Below are 25,290 nucleotides of genomic sequence, written 5' to 3'. Positions count from 1 at the left end.
TAACTTGGCTTCATTTCCCACTTTTATTATTGCATTGATATATGTGGCATTACATGAAGTTTATATATTGTAATGTCACGTCAATGCAATATATCAATTCTGTTTATGAGTGTAACAGGTTCGGTTCGGTTCAGTTTTGAACAAAATTTAAGATTAAACTGGTATGTACTGATTTTACATTTTTTAAAACTGATTACGTACCAGTTACCCTCCTAAACTGATATTTCAGTTTTATCGGTTTCCGATCTAGTTTTATTAATTTTACCTCTTTTCATGCATTATATTATATATGTATATATCATATAATATATAATATATAGTGATATAGTATTAGTATAAGTATTAATATGCACTATATAATATTATTACAACTATTAATACAATAAACAAAATGATATAAGATTTTAAAATTTAATATTATATTAATTAGTAATTTATTATATAATACAAAACTATTTTATATGTAGTTATATATTATATATAAATATTATATAGAATATAAAAAATTAAAAAATATATATAAACCGGTCCGGTCCAGTCCGGTTTTAGAAAAAGCAAAATTAGAATCAGACTGATTTTAACCGGTTTTTAAAAAAATAAAACCGATATTAGACCAAACCAAACTCGAGACCGGACTGATCTCACTGGTTTGATCCAGTCCGATCCAGTTTACCGGTTTATCAAAATTATTATTTTTTACATCCCTAATGCTGCTAGGAATAATCGAAATGAGGAATCAGGGGGCAACCAGCTGTACATGGAGCTTATGTGGAATTAAAAAACAAAAAGCAAAGAAATTTCTTCTCGAAACAATCCACAGGTTGTAGGGCGGTAGATTCGATTCCATAATCCAGAAACTTTGATCTTCTTTTTCAATTCATAGATTGGTTCGATCTAATTTTGATATAAAACCCCATTTTCTATAGTCGAACCCTCGCCCACCCAAAAAAAATAGAGAAATGCTAGAAGCAAGAGAGCAAGAGCAAGATTTTTCTTGTTCTTCAGGTGAGTAGCTAGCAAACCAGATGCGAAAAAGATAACATTTTGAATGTAAAGCAAAGCAGATTCCGATGAATCATTTCACGCAAGGCCACAACGCAAATTTTGTAGGACTTTGAAGCATTTCTCCACCAAGGAAAGTTCCATGAGAATCCAACTTTGCTGGAAATTGTACGTAGTTCTTTTGCATTATTTTCTTTCGATTAAGTGACTGCTCATCATCGTTTTAGTCTGATTTTACTCCATTTCGAATTAGGTTGGCTCTATGGCTGCCTAGTTTATATTTTCTAAATATTTTGTCCAGAAAGTTACTCGCACGTCCAATCCCCACCACCCCCCCTCTTCCATCCCATGCATAAACTTACTTTCCACATAGTTTTTTTTTGTTTTTTTTAGATAGGATACTTTCCACATCAAAAACTCTGGATGCAGTCGTTTTGAGTAAACGGCTTGTAAGCGACTCGGCCACGTGGATTAAATCGAAGACGCACCGTTTTGACCCCATCGGCCACGTGGATTAAATCGAAGACGCACCGTTTTGACCCCACGAAGCTGTTTTCCCTCTCGATTCACCCATTTCTCTCATTTCCCTCTCGCTCTCTCTCTCTCTCCTTCTCCAGTTCGCCGTCTCGATTGAGTCCCTCCTCTCATTTCCCTCTCGCTCTCTCTCTCTCCTTCTCCAGTTTGCCTTCTCTATTCTGTCCCTTCTCTCCTTTCCCTCTCGCTCTCTCTCTCTCCTTCTCTCGTTTGCCTTCAATCGTTTCCATTCTCTCGTTTCCCTCTGCTTCTCTCTCTCTCTCTCTCTCTCTCTCTCTCTCTCTCTCTCTCTCTCTCTCTCTCTCTCTCTCTCATTCCGTTTCGCTCCTCTGTCGATTCAGTCCCTTCGGATTCTCGAGTCCATCGTGATCTCCGAAGGATAGCTCGAGTTCGGCGGACTGAGAAGTGTCAGTCGTGACCGAGGCGATCCCATTTGCACCCCGTTTACATTTGCCGACTGAGTGTAGAAGAACTGCTTTCCACATAGTTATAATAGAAACAAGCCGTGCCATTTGAGCTAGAGCTCATTGGCTAATTCAATATTGGTACTTGACCACTTGCAAAATTGCAACCAAGAATAACTCTTACAGACTACAATAACGTATTCTAGAAATAATGCTAATAGCCCAAAGAAAATTGGCGACGAGTGCAAATCCTAATAACCCCACGCAGATGAGCACAAGCTTCGTGGATCCATGCTTTCCCAAGCCCGAGGCCAAAAGTCCATGATCTCGTCTCAACGTGGAGAGAAATGTGGTGAAGCAGAGTAGTTTATGTTCTGCAAATTTTGAAGGTTTTCGTGAAGGAGAAGGCCTGGGAGCAATGGAGAGAAAGAGGTAGAAGGAGAAAGAGGAGAAGAATCAAAACGGTATGTTTTGATTAAACGTTGTATCATGCTTGCTACTTAAATGAAACTCAGTCATTTCATTTACTGGCGTGGAGCTAATTGCGTGACGATTACATGAGGACGGTTATATTTAGCCTTTTTTTTTATGAACATATGTGTTGGGAGCTCCTATTCTGTGCTCTCAGAGTAACCGTTCATTTTGACCGCTAGTGTAATTTTTTAAATATTAAAAAAAAAAAAACACGCTTTTGCACTAAGGGTCAAAGTACTGAGCGATCACTTTGGGAGAGCGACATAACATTTTTCATATGTATATACTCAATAAAAGAAATGGATGAAAAAAGTTCAACTATATCTTCTATATATAAAAAGTGTGTATGAAACGGAAAATCTTGTTTTTCCGTTAAAGTTAACACCGTTTGTTTTAACGGTTTGGCACATAAAATGAAGACATAAATGTTAAGAGAGATATCATTCAATGTTGTTATATGATTTATTAATCTCAATAATTATAATATTAATAGTTTATATAATAATAAGTAATTAAAGATTAGTTATTATATTTTTCTCTTTCTCCTTAACATATACACGTGTATTAGGTGCATAAGACGTGAATCCCTAAGTATAATATACGTTTCATTAACTCAAATTATTGAGTATTTCAAATTTAAAAATCTCATATAATATATCTTCTATATATAAAAAGTGTGTATGAAACGGAAAATCTTGTTTTTCCGTTAAAGTTAACACCGTTTGTTTTAACGGTTTGGCACATAAAATGAAGACATAAATGTTAAGAGAGATAGCATTCAATGTTGTTATATGATTTATTAATCTCAATAATTATAATATTAATAGTTTATATAATAATAAGTAATTAAAGATTAGTTATTATATTTTTCTCTTTCTCCTTAACATATACACGTGTATTAGGTGCATAAGACGTGAATCCCTAAGTATAATATACGTGTATTATACGTTTCATTAACTCAAATTATTGAGTATTTCAAATTTAAAAATCTCATATAATATATAATATAAGTGTGTTTAATCAAAGTGTTTTTTTTTTCCCATGGTAGTAGGGCATAGCTTCCGCTAAGTCATATTCCATACGTGGACTTGCTATGATAGGCACGTGACAAAGGCCGTGATTCTTGAGCTAATCAAGAAAGAGTAAATTCGGCCAACAATTTCAAAATATATTTTATGATTTATATATATGCTATATATAGAAAATATTATACCACAAATTTATAAAAAGATTATGTTTTAACTTTATGTTGTCTCTGATTGACTCAACCAACAACAAAATAAGAATTTCAATGTTGTCTCTATTGATTGTCTACAGGATGACATAAATTGATGAAATATAATACAAACATCAAACGACACATATTTTGAACTACCGTTTGTGTTAGACTTTTATGAAATTTTTCGTATACATCTTTGCTAAAATTATAGATGTTATAAACATATATTGGATTATATGATATTTTGAACTAATTTTTTTATTTTCTCCAATATGCCTTAAATTATTAAGTGACATCAATAATTTTTATAAAATATATATTATTTTTTACAAATAATCATTTCATAAAATTAGACAAACGTGCTTTGCACGTTACTCTCACCTAGTATATATATATATATGCTTATATAATGTATAGAAAATGATAAACTTATAATTAGTTTATCACTCTACTTAAAATAAAGGGTAATTAAGTAGTACTAAAATGACACAAAAATATTGATTGATTTAAAATGAATTATAAATTGGTTATAAAGTAATTAATGTAGGTTTATCGTTAAAAATTCTATTCTATCATTTTTATCACATTATACATAATTTTTTATTTGTTTATTTATTTTCTCTTATCAAATATGTGGTATATAGATGATGAGTAGAAAAATTCAATTAGTTTAAGAAGAATAAAATTTAAAAAATTAAAATAAATAAAAATAATTAGATAAAAATAAATATGATATGTGATGTGTGGAGATGACGATCAGTAGCAAAACTCATCTACAAGATGCTAATTAGACAAACTAGCTAACTGCCTCTTACATATTATATTTTTAACAAAACACAAGATCAGATAGCTTTATCATATTTCTAAGCAACTTTTCCGGCTTGAAATAGTAACCTACAGTTTACGAAGAATATCATGTTCACTTCTTTCAGACCAAACAATAGTCGCATGAGGTAGCCGTAGGTTAACAGTTGTGAAAAAAATTTGATTCTTCTCCAAATTTAAGATATTCGAATGAACGAAACATAAGCACATAAATCGAGCAGTATTAAGTGTATTTTGTAGTATTTATTACTAATTTAAGGTTACTCGATTTATATGTGATCTATCTCACTCACTTGATCCGAATAACAATTTGTGAACGTTAAGGACGTGTTTTGCATCCCACCATTCCCCGTCGCTCACCTAAGACAAGAGAGACTGATGGCCCAGAGTGCTAGAAAACATGTACCTTTGATACTTAAGTCAGTTTATGCTTCAGAGTGAGAAAGGAGAATGGAGAATGAGTAGTTAGAATCACCCTAGAATTGTACATGTACATACTGGGGCTTTTATGCTTCCCTTGTCTGGTGGGGCACTGTTCTTCCTGTGCCTGGAGGGTCTGCCTTTGTTTTGAACAGCATGCCGTTGCATTTAATGTGGCGGCCTCTGTCTGAGTACTGTCTTGACCCACGCTGAATCTTTGTGTCTGGGGGCAGCATCTTGTTGCATTTAATGTGGCACTCCCTATTTGGCCCTCTCGACCAATTTCGGGCCTTTGTGGTTGTGGACGGCATCGTGTCGCATTTAATGTGCGCGACACCCCCTATGAGAGATGAGATCTCGACTTAGATCTGATGAGATCTCGACTTAGATGGAGATGTGCTAGGCTGTCTCATCCTTTCCCGTGTTGGCTTGAGCCCTCTCCTTGCCATTTGGCGAGCCTCAAGCCTTTTAACACTGGTCTCTTAACTCTGGTAATCGGACCGAGCCCAACCTGGCGAGAGATGATTATGTATGTCCCTCCAGAGAAGATCTTGATCCAAAAATTGAACGAAGAACTTACCTATCACACCTAACATTTCCAGTACTTAACATGGTCATTTCAGAGATAATTGTGGGGGAAACTGTAATAAACAGTAATGATTACGCTTTACATGTCCAGACGGCAAGGTTATCCAATTCACACGGCCATCCATAAAGCATAAAATTAGTCATCCAAATAATTAAAGATGGTATTCTTTGACCAGTCAAGGACCAATTACCCTTATATCAGCAGTAAGAAAGAAAGAGATTTGACTCCAAATTCAAAAGCACAACTTGTCAAAGTTTGGAGTGCTTCTGAGAAATTAACCACCAATTTCACTGTTCAAATGAAACCCGTTGCTGACCCGAAAAAGAGAGAAGAAAAAACAAAAGATCGGTATTCATTAATATTCAAACTGTGGAGCTGTTTTCTTCTAATTCCTATATCTTATTATTATAATTAAAAGAAATAAAGCATTGTTAATTATGAAAGAAAGAGTACAAAGTAGCTAGGTCATGGGTTGCGTATATATGTTTACTGTTGGTCCATACAAAGTCATGATCAGAGAGCTGTCAGCTGTGGACTGTGGATCGAGAAAGGGAATTGCTTTTCCACTTTCAGCCAGCGATCGAGGAGGCCAGCGGCCATTTGACCTAAATTAAATTGATTATATGCCAATATGAGCGAGTCGGCGCCTCATGGGATTTTTAGGGTACTCCAAAAAGGACGAAAGGTTCAGATTTTTAGTGTAATTTGCTGTGGAGCGTGGGGAGCTAGCTAGCTGTTTCTTCTTCGAATAAATGATTGATACTGCGATATAATTCTGCAATATCTCTTAATTATCTGTCCAGTGGAATCTTACAAATTAAAATATAGGAACAAAGAAGTGTGGCTATAATATAATATGAATGGTACGTACGTTCTACATGATGATCTGACACATGAAAGGGATAAAAATGAGGATCCTGTATTCTAAGGTTGACATGAAAAGTAGTCATGTGGTGGTGTATGGTATGATATTAGGTATCATGGAGACATAATTAATTGCATTGATGACCAAGATTTACATCCCAATTGCATGATATCTCTTATGAAACTAAAACGCTACGTGTTTTCATGACCCTTGTCAAAGAAGGATCATGAGCTTTTGCCAAGAATCAGTAGTTAATTCGTAACTCACAATATTAGTGATCTTCACGTCTCCAAAAATCAAAACTTTTCCAAAAGCCGACATTGTAAAGCAATTTCACAATAAAATATTACTTTTTAAAGTAACAGAATTTTTTAAAAAAAAAATAAAATTATATTACGTGCCTGGACGCGTTAATGTACAGTAGTACTGGTAATTAGTATATGAAAGTTGTGTCGACTCTTACCATTTTTCTTAAGAATAGACCCTTTATTTTGATGGATATTTTGACATGTTGTGTACGTAATTAATGGTAAAACAAATTAACTTTGAAATTAAAATCTTTATTTTGAAAATTTTCATCACTTAATGCTGATCATACGCATCCACGCATGAAAGCATGCATGAGACTTCGTCGATATAGATATGAATGTTAAAATATATACATGATTGGCCTGTAACAAAAGTTAAAAACTTTTGCTAATTTGCTTTAAAAACCCTGACCTTTCCATTTAGGTGGAGAGATGCGTAGGAATACTCCCAACTTATTGCTGCTAGTCTTGCTTGAGTATGATACTCCACCCATTTTGAAAACAAGGAAAAACATTATATATACGTATGCATTTTTATAAGCAATACAAAACACAGTTGTTTGCTTACATTCTTAATGATCCTCTTGGGAATTATAAAGATTGCGTCATGTCATGAGTATGGCTAGCTCTATCTCTCTCTCTCTCTCTCTCTCTCTCTCTCTAAGCAAATTCCCAGTTTTCTGTCTGAAGTCTTAAATGGTATTACATTATTGATCGATGTTACCATGCATATTAAACTATGGAAAATCTACTGAATTGAAAGCTTTGTTATGGTTAACGTCCAGGCAGTAAACTAAAAGAAAGAAAAAAACAATATCCCTAAATTAAGGAGGGGGAAATTATCCCATTCTCTAGTGTAAGTTAAAGTGCTCACACCCCGATCTCATTAATTCCATATAAAGCTTAGAATTCTAAATCCATTCCTGCATCATGATATTAAATCATCATTCATCAAACTAATCATGTCAGGAAAAATTCTATAAAGTCTTGTCTATACTGAAGAGAAAGAGAGCTGAAGCTTTTAGTTTATCATCAATAATATCCCACACAATGCAACATAAGACTATAATACCTCAACTATTATTAACAAGGAAAACCTAGAAATACAGTCTCCATTTCCAGTTTTCCTAGAAAAAGTAAATCAGGAAAACCCTCTATACACAATTTCATAACTAAATTAATCGAACTGATCTCCTAAGCAAATATCCCATTAAGGTCTCTGTAAGATCTCACCTTCTTCCCGTATCATCATCGGTTTTGTCGCCGTGTAAATACTATCAAGAGTCCGATACCTCCTCTTCTTCGGCCTGTACACCTGGTCTTCTTTCCCGAAAATCTCTTCAATCACTGCCGAAGTTATTTCGCTTCGTCGACTCTGATCAACCTCTTCATTGTCATCATCTGCGTCCTTCTTCTTGTTGTTAGTAATATTGTTGCTATCTTCGTCGCTAAGCTGCATGAGCTGCTGAGCCGCGGCCATGTCCGACTTAGTTAGGAACTTCTTGGGATTTCTTTTACGTGCAGAAGATAACACTTCTGCCATTGAAAGTGCTAACGGTTTGGACACAAGAAAGGGGAAAGAGGATTGAATCGATCAACTCTTCTCTGACGTTGCTTCTATCTCTTATAAGGTTCTGGACAGCTTATATCCTTCCTTTTGCGTAGAGCGCGTTTTGAGCTGGGTACGTGTTGTTTGAGTTTAGAGAGAGAGAGAGAGAGAGAGAGAGAGAGATCAGAAACTGCAACGTTGGTTCTATGAAGACGGCTGGAAGATGTCTTATATACTTTATTATTTTATCTCATTAAATTATCCTATAGTTTAGGTCACAGTTCACAAGTATTATGGTCCGTTGGATTCATTAATCTTTAAAAAACTCCAACGGCTTGAGAGTTGGGACTATTTTTTTAAGGAATTGCTATATCAGAATAATATGATCTTAGGGTTCCATGATGGCGATATAATTTCAGTCATAACACGCCTTAGAGAGGGGACCCACCTGATTGACAATGATCCTTAAATCTTACAACTAGGGCCCCACAAATTCATACAATGGATTTTGAGCCGTTGGATATATTTAATATGCATATAAATGCATTTGTTCTCGATCATGGGACGAATCTGTACGGTCTGCACGATTTACAAGTTTCAAGGTTGCCGTGACATGGATTTATTAAATTCTGAAATCATGATCGCCAAATCGATCAAATTAATTGACCATTTTTAGGAGGTCACATGATCGCCGGATCGATCAAATTAATTGACCAAGTTTAGAAGAAGGTCAACAAAAATTAGGTTTGACCCAGCTCAACAAGTTTCAAAACTGTTATATTCATAAAAGAATCGTATAAAAATAATCTTATAAATTGATATGATTTCATCTAATTTATTATATTTACTTTACAATAAAAATAATTTTAGAATCTGACGAACCACATTAAATCACGTCAGTTTATGAGATTATTTTTGTGCAAATTTTTTTGTAGTTAAAATATTTTTCATATATATATTTATATATATATAAATTCTACTCAATTTCAACGAGTCTTGCTTGATCATGATTTGTTTTGGTCTTTGGCCGCATGCATTCGTCATTTTATTTTTTCTTGGTTTCGTTTTCTTTCATTGCAAAGTATGGGATAATGCATTTATTGGTGCCTTTATACATAGCACGAGAAGGAAGCAAGAAAATAAATTAATAGTGCCATATTCGAGATTAATTACCCCTTTAATTTATTTAACTAATTAATGGGAAAGCATGAAAATTTGTCAGTCAAGCCCTTCTTATGACATTGATATACATATGGCATACGAAAGAAATCGATCAGTTCAACACCATAACTCCATTTTTTAATAATAAAAATGGAGAAGATCTAAGAAATTATAGTCATTAATTAGTGATCATCAAATCCATGCATTTGGCGTCATGTACAATTAATGGCAAAAACATTTTGGATTATATTGTCATTTAAAATATTATGCATGAATTTTGGATATTGTCATTTAAAATATTAATTGTGCGTGAATTTTGGATATTGTTATTTAAAATATTATGCATGAGTATATGATACTGGTAAAAAAGAATAATTTTATTTGAAATTTTTTATATTACGCATCATCCCGTAAGTGGCATGCATAAATATTTGATATAGAAGATAAATTTTAAAATTTAAATCTTATAAATCAAATTATATCATGTCGATAGTGTATAATGTGAACACCTTTAAATAGCACTACTCGGATCAAAAAATATAAAAAAGTTGGAACTCATAGTAAGAATATTTAAATACATGATGATAGATTATTGCTTGTTTTTGGCTGGCTTTGACTTTTGCTCATAATTTGCTTCATATTTGTGTAGGATATATTTTAGCATTTTAATTTTATGCTTGGTTTTGAGTTGTAATTATTTATGTAATTGTTTTTTTTTTCAACTATATTATTCCTCAACCATAAAAAAAACTTATTTTGCTCGATTTAATTAGTTTCCCAAGCGGATCAGGAAATTCAAGTTGAGAGAGCAAAATTATGAAAGGATAATGATAGGCTTATAACTACCTCCTACTACTTATCATTATTCATAATAGATAATGATATTGGTCGACATCTATCTTTTAAGAACAGTAATGAGAAAAGTTGTCGCACATTGAAATTTTATCATTCTCAATCATACGTTACAATATTATTTTATCAATCACTTAAATGACATGTACTTTAAATGTATAACACCACTAAATGTAATTGAGGATGATAAAAGATTAGATTGAAGAAGATGATTATTCAAACAATAATATATATATGTATAATATGTATGTATATCGTCGGTATAAAATCATAGATGCATTGCGTTTTCAAACCATGCATACCTAATGGAATTCCCACAAGCTCGAAGGACCTTATTTGTTGACCAGTCAACAGATTATTCTTGCTTTGTTCTCCTCCCCGGCACTCCGTGGGCAGTCGAAAAGAAATAGAATTTACTTGGGTTAACCCGTCAACACTTGGAGTTCAACGTATATCATGTTACAGAACCATAGTGTTCGAAAATATAAGAAAAAAACTTTTGAAGAAGAAAAGGAATTAGGGAACTGATTAATCAAACTTTACTGTATGCATGAATTCCATTCCTAGTTTTCTCTCCATTGCTTTGAATTCTCTCCCTCTTTCTAAATAAGAGTCTTAACCATTTGGCGCCCAAATCATCCCTACCTATAAGAGTTATTTTCCTTAGTGTGTAGAGCCTACCATCTATATGATCACTTAAGTGACAAGATTTGACTTGTAATATTCAAATTTTAAAATTTATCTTTCCATGTAAACACTTTGCTAAGTGTGCTCTACACAGGCTTGAAAATATAATTTTTCTATAGCAGATGCCCTATCATATATTTACATACCGGCTTATAAATAACAGACCTCTTTATCAACATATTGAAACAATTTTCATACGGCTAACATCATCCTCCTGACTCTAAACTAAGCTGCCCTAATAAGCAGATGCTCAAATTCTTCATGCCTGCTCCAGCCAAACTCTGCCAGATATGTCACCAATCTGAGACAACATGCTAAGCTCAAGGCCGTAATTTGTTCAATTGCCCGATGTGTCCATTGTCCGTTGATTTGATAGGGCAAGGAGTGGCTCTCCAATGAGAGGAAATTAGCGAGTGGAAGTCTAGCTTTATATATATATGAAATGAAAGACAGAAAGTGAATAAAATCCACAGTACTTGAAACTCGAAATTAAGAGCATACAATTATCTTGTCCAGGGAGACGACAACCAATACAGACAATTGAACTAATCTTGCGAGACCTATAAGAGACATCCCCCAACTTCAAGGGGATGAATTATAATACAGACACTTTGCAAAACAGATACTGAAACATTTACCCTAAAGGAACCTAAGGGAATGCAATAAAAAAATTTGATGACTTTTGTATCTACATCCCATACCACAAAACCAAAACTTTCTTCCTACATATTTGTGCAACACCATAACCATACTAAAGAACAAATCTCTCTTGTGCAACACCCTAACCATCCTGGAAAATCGTAGCAACTGAGAAGCAACTAAAGCTTTTATTCACGTGTCCTAATCGTCACAATTCAACCCGCAAACTTCTAACACAGGACCATCTCTTGACAGAAATGGGTTGATTCGAACCCACATGAGCGTTAGGATTGAGGCAAGGAGAATAGACCAGACCAAAACAATGGTTGGCATCCTGTCTTGTTTGCCCAGTAATCCCTTTAGGAAGGGGTAGAGGTGTACAATGACCCAGAAGGCAAAAAATAGCCTACCAAAAAGTGGACCCCACGAATCATACCCGTTATTGATAGCATCCGAAACCCCAACCACCACACCAACTATATTCATAATCAACAACGTTGTGGGAGGGATAAGCAATGATGTCCACTTGAAGATGTAGAGCTCTGAAAATTCTCCATCATCTGCTGCTTTGGAGGTAACTGTGAAGTTTGTGCTGACACCGGCCAACACCTTGAGTAGACCCTGAATGAGGGCAAAAAGATGTGATGAAACACCCCCAATCACCCAGAACTGCTCATTTCTCCACCAGTCATCTATCCCAACACCACCCCACTGCATCTCAAGGATACCGGTTGCAGCTATAGATACGAAGAGAGCCATGAATACTAGACTTGCATAATTGCTTATCTGTACAAATAAGTCAAGGGTCCTGGGTTAGCAAAAAGTAAGTAGTAAACAAGTATTTAAATCGGCAGTGTGAAAGACTTGATGTTCGATTGAAGTATATGCTTAAGGGGCCCAAATGACATGGCAGACAAATGTAGTCACCTTATTCAAACCATTGAGGCACTTTCCAATCATGTTTTTTTGATAGATAAACAACCATGGGAAACAACCAATCATGTTACTCATGTATAATGAGAAACAACCATGGGAACTAAATTTTAAAATCACAGCGATGCTCACAAGCAATTGTAATGACAAACTGATACACTGCAAAATTATTGCAAGCACATTGATCTTCTAGAGCCATGTGCATGGTGTGCTTATTTCTGCCAGGCAAAAGTTGATTATTATCTAAGCAGCTTAGTTTTTGCAGACAAAAAAAGTGTAAGATTAGAAAATTTTGAAAAGTTCACGAGTCAGTCTAAACTGAGGATGAATTCTTAATACACCAGATTTAAGTACCAACATTTGACAGTTACACCACCTGGCTCTGAAAATCACCAGGCATAGATGCTGCCTATAAAATAAAAAATCCATTGCTATAGGTTCATGTATGCTGCTTGAAAAACCTTAAGTTTTGGCTTAAGACTTAGGCTCCATTTGTTTCCCATCTTTTCAGGAATTTTCTCAATAGAAAATATTCTCTGAATCAATTATTTGCTGTCTACTGTTTGGTTTGAGACCCCAAAGATGATTTCCTAGGCTTATTTGCCCCCAACAAAAAGATGCAAAAGCCAATGACACCAAAGCCCAAAAGCTGAAAATATGGCAGGTCTGGGGCCAAGGATGGAAGACTGGGGAAGAAGGGAGCAGAAAATGGTGGTAGCAATGGGGAAGATGGCAACGACTGAGGAGAGGGAATGGAGGGAGGTGATGGTGAAGGTACAGAGAAGTGAAGGGGATGGAGAAGGTGGTGGCATTGCAGAGCCGGAAGGCTTGGAAGGAGTGGAGGTGGTGGCAGCAATAAGGAGTGGGGAAGAGAGGTGATGGTGGAGCAAAGGAATGAGAATGGGGAGGGGCTGAGATGGTAGTACCAGTGTAGAGGAAAGAGGTAGATATCTTAGAGAGAGAGAGAGAGAGAGAGAGAGAGAGAGAGAGAGAGTAGAAGGCCATGTTTTGGAAAAATAACTGCCGCTTGGCCACTTTGGGTGCATTTTTCAGTTAATCAATAAATGATTTTCCATTGATCAGTATTTTTCGGTAGCACCAAACATTGGAAAAAAATGAAAAATATTTTCCAAAAAAAGAAAATAAATAGAACACTGCAATGGGCGGAGCTATGATGTCACCGAAACTCCAAGCCACATATTCCATATTTGCACACTTTTTAAACATGCTTTCAACAGTTCGGTTAAAAAAATGGGCTAAGAAAAGTGAAGATAATAACTTCATGCAGAGGGGTGTTACCTCAGGAACAATGAATTTTCCAGTGAGAAGACAGATTGCTGGTAGAGTACAGTAAACGATCAAGGGAACCGATGTCAAAGGATACACAACAGAGTTAATATAGGAAAATCGTTCCAACCAATTCAAGCCACCGCCATAGCCATACCAGATAGGACAATGCCTGCTCAAGAAAATTTCAACAGATCCAAGGGCCCACCGAAGAACCTGGTGTAAACGATCTGAGAGGTTAATAGGAGCTGATCCCTTGAATGCTGGCCTCTTAGGTATGCAGTACACAGACCGCCAGCCATGGCAGTGCATCTTAAATCCAGTCAATATATCCTCAGTTACAGAACCATATATCCAGCCAACCTGGTTAAACGTTCAAAAATTTAGAGGGCAATATTGTGACAAGGAAGAATCCAGAGAAGATGAGTTCTGAAAAACTTCTGGAGTTTTGAAAATTTTGCTTACCTCCTTTCCCCATTCTGATTTATCCTCAAATCCACAGCTTATGACTTGGATGGCTTCTTTCAACAGTGATGCAGGACTGATATTCTGAGGAACTCCACCATTTTCCAGAAGCGTGGAGGCTATAAACACTGGAGATTGCCCGAACTTCTTCTCCAATTTCACTTGTAACATATTGGATGATTTCTCGATGTTTGATTCTGAATCTGCCACAGGGTTGTCTTAATTTTCAAAGATTTTTAATATTACAAAACAAATGTCACTTAAGTTGGCAACTGGGTCAATTAATGAATCCTTACCATTAATTCCCTCTTCAATATTTTCAAGTGCATGTATCTGCTTTGATGCTTCTCTGTGCTTGGGTTTCTTCCTCTTCTCCTTTGTCTTCCCATTCTTGTTCTTTCTAGAGCCAAAGCACAGGCAGCACCATTTTGGCCAACAGTTGCAGGTTTTGCTAGGGGGCTTCTTCTTGGCAGGTGCATCATATCCATAAAGTGCGTGCCTTCTGAAAACACATCCAGTTCCAACATATATGGGTCCTTGTAAACCATCTAAGCCTTTCATGTTGATCTGTTTTCAATTGGGAAATTAGACTTTGCAATAAGATAATAAGTACATATAATATGTTACCAAACAGAAAGACAGACAGACAGATTGATAGATAAAATATGGCAACAAGAAGACTACATACATCAAAGAATACGACATTTCGGTTCGAATATCTATCATGACGATCAATCCCATCAAATCTTTGAGGAAACTGCACGTAGCAAACCTTCTTCCCCAGTGTGGGGTCCATCATGAAACACATGGCTTCTCTAAGTGCCTTGCTATTGTTAATATAATGATCACAGTCAACGTTCAGAAGATAAGGAGCGTTTGAGATAATTGCTGAGACCCGTACCTTCAAAAATTATTGTGCATAAACTAACATCAAAATTGTGGACCATGCGTTAATTATTAAAAAGTGCATGGAGGAAAAACCAGAAGAGTGATCTAGAAGCATTATCATAGAGCCAGGCTTTAGCCTTACCAGAGCATTCATGGCCCCAGCCTTCTTATGGTGTTCAAACCCTGGTCTCTTTTCTCGAGAAACATAAATCAATCGAGGCAACTCGTTTCCTTCCACGTCACAAACACCACTATGGCCAAGGAAAACCTGCAAACATCAGAATTTGGTTTAAGTGGAATATATACACATCGGAACCCTATACAATGCCTTGTCCTCTCCCTTTACCAAGGCAACTTGGGAATTGCTTGAAGTCCCCCCCCCCCCCCCCCCCCCAAAAAAAAACAAACTTTATTGGCACCGGCTATCTGGGACAAAGGCCTAACTAATTCTGGGGGTGCACAGGCCCTCAGCAAGGAGTTTCCCATAAGTGCTCCTCAGATAATTCAAGGGAAAATACCCCGTCTGATTAAGCAACGTTAACTAACAAAAATAAGAAACACAGACAATGTGGTGCAAGAGTATCTTCAATATTTGTAGAATGATTACCTGAATCATGCCAGGATGGTCCCGTACATTGTTTCCAGGCCATGGAGTTCCATCCTGCATTGTCCAGCCATCCTCGGGAACCTTTTGTGCTGTGGCTACCAACGCATTTATTTTAACTTTAAATTCTTCATACTCTCTCTGCACCAACAGGAAAAATCAAATGCCATCATTCATGACAACTGAATCTTATATTTAAACCAGAAAATTAAGACAAGCAATTTTTTTTTTAATTTTTTTTTGATAAATAAAGACAAGCAATTTATCAAAGTATTAGACTAAGATTTTAGAATAATTTGGTATGCTCGGCAATATTGTGAAATTACAAATACTTCCATATTCGCAACTGCAGTCAGGGAAGTTAGTACCTTCATTGCCCGTCTTTCTCTGACAATTGTTGGGTGAACTTTATTCTTCAGATAGTCAATCTTCTGTGAAAAATACCACTCCGGGGCCCTTGGCTCAATATTAAATTTTTTACAGAAAGGAACCCATTTCCTTGCAAATTCTGATGTCTCAGAAAGAGCTTCAAAAGTAAGCATGGCAGCACCATCATCCGATACATAGCAAGCAACCTTATCTACTGGATAATCAACCGCAAGAATGGAAAGAACTGTATTTGCGGTAATTAAAGGAGGCTCTTTCATAGGATCAACCGTACTCACAAAGACGTCTACACTGGCCAGCTCAGATGGCTTCCCTTCTTTTTCATACCTAAGTGCATAAGAAGCAAACGTTAGTCAACAAGTCAATATGAAAGGTTGAAACCCAAAAACATGCTAGTCCCATTTACCTCAACGATAGCCTATCAAGGTATGTTTCTCGTTCTATTGGGTACCATTTTGGGAACTGATCCAGAATCCATGATACAGCAAACCAAATTTCGCATATGACCGATGTTAACCACAAGCCATATGCATCATTAACTGGATGGAGAAGTCTATAATGAAAAAATAAGCCAAGGATTACAAGACGGAGTATGATAATCATTCTGTATGGATTTATCTTGCTTGAAGGGATGGGCAACTTCCTCGAAAGCGGCTGCCTGCCTTCATCCATCCTATCATTTATATAAATCAATAAATCTTGTAAGTAAACAGAAATGAAGAAAAGCATACTACAGAAGTTAGGAAGCATACAAGTGATACTTCCAAATTAAATTCAGACAGCCATATTTTTTATGCATGGTTTCAGGCAACCATATTGTAGTGTATTTTTTTTTAAAGTAATCGAAAACTTTATGAAGAACAAAAGGGTTAGCCCAAGGACACAGGAGTATACAATGGAAACACCTAATTAGGAACAAAAGAGAATACAAGGAAATCATGAAACCTCAGCCCATTATAATATATAGCAGCAAACAGAGTATTTAAGAAAAAGGTTTTAATATGTTTTAGTATAGAAAACTACTACATACAAATGGATCCCACAAGCTGATGTGCCACATCATCAATTAAAAAAAAATTATTTTTTTACCTCTATCCCCAAACCCCAAAACCTGCCCCCACCCCCAGCATTTGTTCCCAAAGACAGCCCATCTGTGAACGCCGCCAACTCCCGTCGATGCCAATGTCGTTGAACATCCTCGCTACCAGGTACCTCTCTCTCTCTCTCTCTCTCTCTCTCTCTCTCTACACTATCAATTTTAGCCCTAAATGTTGAAATTTTTTCGTTTGCCCAGCCTTTGGACGGTGGCCTAAACAAACCCTGGAAACTCTCATCATCCAATCCATCATTTATCTTCCCAGGCCGCCACCCTTTATCCTTGATGTGCCTAGTATCCTGAAAAAAATCTACAAATTAATGGAACGACACGATCATGACTCTGTTAGTGGCATAAAATGACTCCTCAACTCCATCTCCATGGTGGACATCAAAACCAACATAAAGTACATGCTACCTAGAGACAACAAATAAAGTGTACAAAAAAATGTATCAACATGTGAGCACATAAACATTCAGCTATAATAACCAAACACCAATTAAGCTCAAGAGTACCAAGCAAAATATCAGTGACGTAGCAAAAGCTAGAGGCCTTGGACTTCTTGGTGTGGCGAAGGCCACCGACCCAATTAAGAGCGATATTGGCATCGCCACGGTTGAGCTTGACAGCAGCGCCAATGGAGCCATAGGTGGAGGATTGGTAGAAGCCAAACAGACCGTCGAAGATAGGAAAATCCTTGCCGACATCGAAGCGCTTAGTGTGGCAAGAGAAGACATTGTTTGAGAGGGTATTGGGAAGATTGAGGCAAGGAAGTCCACATACTCTTTGGAGTGAAGGCAGCATATGTTGACAGGACCAATGGGGAAAGGGTGGTTGATCTCCATCAGACAGTGGAGGGCATAGCGAACGATGAGGTATGGGGCTTCATTGGGTGGCCTTGACCGTAGTAGTAGTCGTTAATACAGGGCTTGTAGAAGTAGCTCACTTGCCGCTTTGTGGCATCGAACGCCACTGTGGCAAGGAGCGAGGTGCCTTCTCTGCTATCACCCATTAACCCGCATATGAATGAACCCCTACAATCTCACAATGTCGTCCACGGCTGGCCAGATGAAAAAATTCCAACGTTTAGGGCTCAAATCGAGAGAGAGAGAGAGAGAGAGAGAGAGAGAGAGAGAGAGAGAGAGAGGTGTCAATGGGATTTGGCAGCAAAGAGGGAGAGGGCTACACAGATGAGGCTGGGGAGGTTTGGACAGGGGGTTGGGGGATTTGGGGAAGGGGTTTTGGGGAAGGGGTTTTGGGAACAAATGGAGGGGGTCGAGGGTCAAGCGGGTGTGATTTGGTTTTACTTGATGACATATGTCAGTGCCATGTCAGTTTGTGGGATCCCTTTTGTGAGATCCCTTTGTGTTTGTAGTAGCCCTCTTTAGAATATTAAGAATATCAAGAAAGGTATTTCACTGAATACCGCATATCAAGTTTTGAATTTAATTCACGTTAATTCACATACTAATAGTTGCCAAAGAAACAGGATAACACCCCAAATTGTTGTTTATATAAACCTAGGGACTTTGATATCACAAGAGTGTGGATTAAACATGATCACAGCTCATAAAATTACCTAGGATTCTAAAATAAATGTAATAATTATGTCTCAATCAGAACCACAGATCCAGCCCCAAAGCCAAGGAACATAGAGAACCAAAGTTTCAAGACCATACGCAACCGCACATAAGCATTGAGGTAGTCCAAAGGCCCACACCTACCCAGGCACTGAGGTAAATATATCAATGTTTAATGGTAGCAATTTTGTAAGGACAATGTAAAGAATGTACCTAGCTTTAAATACAATCAGCTGCTACTAAGGCATCCTAAATCTTGACCAGGAATGACTAAATGTACGCAACTTAGTTCACAGAAATATTTTGTATCTCCCTTTTGTTACTTTCTCTGTTTTGCAATGAATGAAGGGTCTCAAGAGGGTTTGAATACACCTTAATATTTCATGCATGGGAATCTGCAGTACATTGACCAATTCATATCAAGGGCTTTGGTATGTGAAGGAAGTTTTAGCAAGATCCTTTCCACCTTATCAAGCAACATGTTTATAGGCATTTCAGAAAAGAGGATGTTTCTTCTCACCAATTTCGATCAACTTTGTCCCAGAGGAAAAATGATTATTATTTAATAAAACGTTTTTGGTTTTTGGTTAAGGATGGCAAAACCGGCATCAAAGGTGGAACCGGCATCAAAGGTGGGAAAATAGTGAAGAATTGCTTACATGGGTAATTCAGGATAATCATCTAGTTCATTTCCACCAGAGAATCCCCCATTGTTGTCTCCTTGGTGCTTTACCACCTGAAGCTTATCATTCTGCCTTTTCTTCCAGTCTTCCATCCGATCCTTCCAAGCCACACTCCCATACCCATATACTGCAAGATCTTTCTTAGGAACCATTGGTCGGGGTTGCACTATGACACAGACATTAAAAAATTATAAGTTCACTGACTATGCAAAAAATAAATCTAAACAGCCACTGGACAAGAAATATGCAACTACTTAAGGAAAAAAACTTACAAGGTACAGATGGATTAGAAAAAGGCACCGGACGGATTCTGTTTCCATGACTGGTAAATTGGGGTACAATAAGAGCATGTTGATCAGGAGAAATCTCAGAATCCTAAAACAGCAAAGCATCATTGTAAGGTGTTCAACACATTACACTTACTTCAACCCATATGCACATGCAAAGAAACGAATACACAAATACAAGATATAGGAATAAGATTAAAATGTCAAAATCATTTACCTCATTGCCATAGGTCAATAGAGGCATCTCAGAACTAAGGGCAGAGGTCTCACATTCTGAGAGAGAAGGGATTCCAGATGCACCGGAGTGGTAACCATGGCCAGTGTTAAGGCGCGCAGAGAGCATTGCCTCTGCAACTTCTTGTGAACCTAGACCGTTGAAGTTTCCATAATCAAACTCATTGTCCAGATCATCAATATCATCTTCTTCCTCATCACCTTCAACCCTAGGGCTACCTGCAATTCACATCACTAGTAAGAGAAATTCAAGAATTAAGTGTTCAATAGATTTGTAAGCAAAAGAATACAGAAACAAACTCACCTTTAATGCGTTTGTATCTGGTTTTACACTGAGGGCAAGCCTGATTGCCCTCTCTTCTCTCATATTCATAGCAAGGCCTGCACACAGGGAAAGCACATTCGTTGCAGGCAACAAAGAGCTCTCCATCCACAGTAAGTTCCACCTCATCCCCACAAATCTGACATATTTGTCCACTCAATTCCTTCACAGAATTGATCTGCAAGGATCCAGCAACCATAAAATAAGTGCTACGAGCACCAGAATCAGAGGTTACAGACTCGGCAGCATAAAGCTGATGATTAGTCAATGTATTGAAAGTTCAACTTGCTGCCAACCAAATCAAACAACAAACTAAAACTAAAAATATTCAATTTGCTGAATTTAATTTAATTAATCTGTTCCTGAAATAAATTAGAAATTCCCCAAATAAGATTCATAAGTCCAATTAAACTAAGAACACTAATCTCCTTTCCAAATTTTCATAAGGTTATCATTTTTTTCTACTTGACTTTGATTATAGTAATGTCGTAATACAGAGTAACAAAAACTGTAAGTACTAATCAAAAAACCGAAAAAGGTCAGTCTTTTATATGCAAATTTATTACATATGCCAACCAGAATTTCCAAAGCAGCTTTTCCAATTTTTTCACAATCCATAGTCATAATTTATCTAACAGTTCCAAATATTTTGGAGATGCCAAGAAACTTAGACAGGGTAAGTCTTGTTTACAAAACCCCACCAAATTCAAAGGATAGAAAGCTTTGAATGCACAGATTCTTTCTAGCCCAGGTCCAGAAAACCTACCGATTTAACAACAGAAAGCCGTTAAAACTTCAAATTAAGGATTCCCTTCGGAATGTAAACAGGAAATCAACATCATAGCCCAAGAAAGCCATCTAAACTAAATAGTATTTTAAGAAATGTTTCTATCAGACACAAACATACACTGAAATAAGCATAACTAAAAGCCACAAAAGCAATAACCAATTTCCTAGCACGTTACGCAAATCGGAAGAAACGGTACCCAAGTTGCATCAAAACACTATCGAAAGAACCAATATTTTTTCATATTTCCAGTAATCCCCCCCATACGGAGAACTAACAAAATGTACCAGTGGGTATTCGGATTCCGTAAATTAAAAATAAAATAAAACAAGATAAGGGATACTCTTAGAATCTTACCCTTCCACTCTCATCTGCATTGATGAGTATGAACTCATTCCTATTGTGAGACCCAGCAACGAGCCGACCTCTCGTGTCCATCAAACTCAACACAAAGCCAATCAAATCTGAGACACTTCAAACCCACAAAACCCGGCTTCTTGAAATGAAATCCTCAACCGGGAAACCGATCTGGCACCGTGTATCTCGCCCAAAAGATCTGACTTTGCGCTCCACACCTTTCAGGTGAGCACCCATCGGAACAAACCGAGATCCCGCATGCAGAGAGAGAGAGAGAGAGAAACGAAATTGTATATAGGTGATTTTTATTATAAAAAGAGTGGGGGAAAAAATGAAAACGAAGAATTATTTGATGTTGATTCCTTAGCAAGCCAAGTCTGCTCCGTAACCTGGCTGGCCTTAATCTTGAAACTCAATGCAGGTCGTAGAGAGAGAAATAGAGTATGGTGTATGTGGTGGGGAATGCAGGCGCGTAAAAGTGAAGGAGATGTAAGAGGGAAAGACAGACGAGAGAGATCACGAAAATGTGATGTAAAGGGAATATAGAAAACAAAGGAAGAGAGAGAGAGAGAGAGAGAGAGAGAGAGAGAGAAACGTGGGTGGCGTCCGTTGGTGGTATTGGCGGCGGCTCTGAGTTGTCTCCCACCGGAGGATTTGGTGTATGGAGAAAATTGGAAAACGAAAGTGGGAGAGAGGGAGAGAATTTAAACGAATAATTTTTCTTGCGTAGGATTTGTTTTTTGCAATCGTGATCTGTGTCTTTACGGGTTTTTTTTTTTTTTGGCAGAGAGTTGGATTTGGTGTTCCTGTTGGCAAATTTCCTGTCTCTCTTAACTCACGGTTTTGTTGTGCAAGCTATAAAAACTCACGAGAGAGTTTAGGCAGCAGGGACAGAGGGACAGAGACACAGAGAAAATTAAGAAGTAGGATCTGCTCACGCGGCGTAGTTCGTGTCTTTACTTTTGTCTCTGCTAAGTTGCTAACGCGTTTTCCTGAACTGGACTCTCTCTCTCTCTCTCCCCCTTCCTCTTGTCCCTCTCTCTCTGTGGGATGGGCATTTTTCTATTTTATTTTCTCGCAAGAAAATATGATCGTAAGCGGAGCGTTTTCTTTACGTACGTTGTTGACTATTAAGAGTGTTGACCAGTAAGTATTTGGTGTAATGACTCTTGTGCCCTCTTTCCGGTTTGTAATGACCGGTAAGCCTGTGCCATCGACCAACTCATATCTATACATTTTCATTCACTGGTTGAACAAAAAGTAGTGTACGTAGCTCATGTATCAACTTCTCGTATGATTACTTCCAAAGACAACTCCTCTTAGGATATGTTTTCTCGACAAATTGTCATATTAATAACAAGGATTCCTCTACGAGGATCAACTGTATACATCGATTTTGTATTTTATATTTTTTTTACTATTTAAAAAAACACAAAATACACATTAATCGGTATACATCATGAGTGCACTTAGCATTTTTCTCTTAAAATATTATTAATGGGGATGAGAATGAAAACCAGATGCAATCAACCATTGATGATACATTTTGTTATCTAAATTGTTGTAATTTAAGCTATTTGGTATGAGCCAAGAGGCAAAATAAAAACTCCTGATTGAATGAGAATAATAATTGCAGTTACAATGTTAGTATGGAGAGTAAGAATTACATGTGTGCTGAATTGCAATCCAACATTACTAAACATTTAGATTGTTGGTTGTTGACGAACATCAAAAAATGTGTGAAAAAAATATGGATATGCAACAAGTTGTCAATTGTGAGGACCATTCATGCATGACGGCGGGTGCAGGCGTGTGGCCACATGCCTAGCTAGCTAGCTAACAGTTTGGCTGCATAATTAATGGACTATTGGTTGAGTTTGAATTGTTTTGATCATAAGTAGGGATGTAAATTGGTCTGGTTTGAATGGTGGATTGAAATTTTCAATCCATAATTTTTTTTAGACTGGATCGAATTGAATATCTATAGGAACTGGACCGAGTAGTCCGGTCCGGTCTAATTATTATTTTTTTAAATAAATTAATAAAAAAATTAATTAAATTACTGAATTAAAATTAAGTAAATTATTAATATAGATTATGTAACTAATTTATTAAAAAATATTTTATATGGTCAATGATAATAAATTAGATAAATATTATATCATTAACTTATATAATTACTATATAAAAATAATATAATAAATTATTTAAAATATTTAAAATATATATATATATATAGAAGTTCGGTCCGATCCAAAATTGATAGATTCCGAGACCAGACCGAATGAATTCGATCCACAATTTATGAGATCGAGATTGACCAGTCTAGAGTTTGGTCTGGTCCTAATGAGTTGGTTCAATTGGTTTTTTAGTCTGGACCGACCGGCTTATACCTCTGATCATAACTTCACAAATCTAAAAATAAAACAAAAACAAAGAACAAGATAAACAAAGGAGCATTTTCATCAACATCATCTTTCCTTTTTATATTCTAATTAAAAATCTGAAGGCTCCATTGTCCATCCTAGTGTCGTACGTAATTGCTAATAAAAAAATATACAATCACCAAAAATCTCCATTAAAAACCCTACTCATTACCAGCGTGCAGCATGCATGTATGATATCTAGTACTGATTTAGCATTCATGATCAATTTACTCGAAAACTAACAATTTACAATCCAAGATCCAAAAGCTCTTGTGTCCAACTTACACTCATGCAGTCTGATGACATGCCAATTGGGTTGATATTTTTGTGTCATACATATATAATCGTCTCACTCCAAGAGTACTAGGAGTTTTATGAAAAAGGTCTAACCATGCATAAAACATGGAATCCCGACATGCGATAAGGTATTAAGGTCTTTGGTGGGGACGACAAAGTTATTCACAATCGACAGCCTTATCCATGATCTCATGCCCTACAAAGTCACGTGAATTTTCATTATTATATTTGGTCCTTTGAATACTGCCAAGCTGTGCCAAGGTTATTTATTTTATATGTAGGGTCCGCCCTAGTCCATTGCCACAGGGCCATCATTCTGCCAGCTTGTCGGTGGATATAACATAGAAGTTTCTTTTCCTTAACTAATATGATTATTTGATTAACCCTTTTCCTATCAAAAGAAGTTGTCTGTTTTATAATTTTTTGCTTTTGGGGTTGTTGACTTCCATGATTACGATGAGAATACACATTGCCGTAAATCGATTAATAGCTCTTTACCATATTAATGTACGTGTCACGTGAGGATCTCATACTCGACCATTCCTTCATTGATATATTCATTTGCTCTCTCTCTCTCTCTCTCTCTCTCTCTCTCTCTGTTTTCCACAACGTGTATTATTAATCTAATCAGAACCCACTTGATGTGAAACGTATCCTAGAAAGCAGAACCCAATACTTCATGCTAGACCTACCACAGGTTTTAAAGACTTGTTTGGATAAAACATTATATAAATATATATATTTATATTTGAAAAATTTCTAAAGAGAGATTTGTTTTTAAAAATTTTGTGAATTATGGTGAGATGGGTTAACTACATTAGTGAAATGTATAAAAAATATATATAAATAATTATATATAAATAGCAAGTTATTATTCCGCATGGTTTGTCATGTTAGCAGGTCACTTTTAGACGTGAAAGCACCAATCAATTTTTATTTTATTCTATTCTTTTACTAAATTAATAGAAAGATGGTACACATTGGATTTTTTACTATAATAGAGAACAGATAAATTATTGTCGATACATTTTACAAATTCTCAAGCTACATTTTGCATATTAAAAGAACACTTTTGATTTAATAAAAACTAATATATATATATATAGATATATATAAATCTATAATAAAA

At 36.5% G+C, this 25,290-nt stretch overlaps 1 protein-coding gene and 1 pseudogene across 2 annotated transcripts; both read right to left on the bottom strand.

The window, feature by feature from the left end:
* Positions 1–11,346: 11,346 nt before the first annotated feature.
* On the bottom strand, positions 11,347–22,472 carry LOC122307168 (cellulose synthase A catalytic subunit 2 [UDP-forming]-like). Of its 2 annotated transcripts, none has more exons than XM_043119851.1 (14): positions 21,439–22,472; positions 20,277–20,472; positions 19,956–20,191; positions 19,724–19,826; positions 19,428–19,617; positions 16,499–16,765; positions 16,074–16,419; positions 15,709–15,846; positions 15,244–15,369; positions 14,902–15,114; positions 14,510–14,780; positions 14,214–14,431; positions 13,761–14,111; positions 11,347–12,314 (listed from the first exon to the last, which is right to left on the bottom strand). In XM_043119851.1, exons 1-14 carry the CDS (start codon positions 21,517–21,519, stop codon positions 11,730–11,732), a joined length of 3,321 nt encoding a protein of 1,106 aa, XP_042975785.1. In that variant the 5' UTR covers positions 21,520–22,472; the 3' UTR covers positions 11,347–11,729. The 2 variants fall into 2 exon arrangements, with proteins under 2 accessions (XP_042975785.1, XP_042975786.1); XM_043119852.1 differs by having other exon boundaries at positions 14,214–14,416.
* On the bottom strand, positions 17,506–19,418 carry LOC122307169 (annotated as a pseudogene).
* Positions 22,473–25,290: the final 2,818 nt, after the last annotated feature.

This window comes from Carya illinoinensis, chromosome 4, assembly GCF_018687715.1.
Source record: "Carya illinoinensis cultivar Pawnee chromosome 4, C.illinoinensisPawnee_v1, whole genome shotgun sequence".
NCBI lineage: Eukaryota > Viridiplantae > Streptophyta > Magnoliopsida > Fagales > Juglandaceae > Carya > Carya illinoinensis.
Note: the sequence above shows the minus strand (reverse complement) of the source record. Positions and strands in the feature narration are given on the sequence as shown.

Bases quoted from the DNA above. Each gene is read 5' to 3' on its own strand.
- LOC122307168 (XM_043119851.1), bottom strand. From the start codon at position 21,519: ATGGACACGAGAGGTCGGCTCGTTGCTGGGTCTCACAATAGGAATGAG. The intron at 19,827-19,955 runs GTAAATGATTTT...TTGCTGTTTTAG, and splicing joins TATTGACCTATGGCAATGAG to GATTCTGAGATTTCTCCTGA. The intron at 15,115-15,243 runs GTAAGGCTAAAG...TAATTTTTGAAG, and splicing joins CTGGGGCCATGAATGCTCTG to GTACGGGTCTCAGCAATTAT.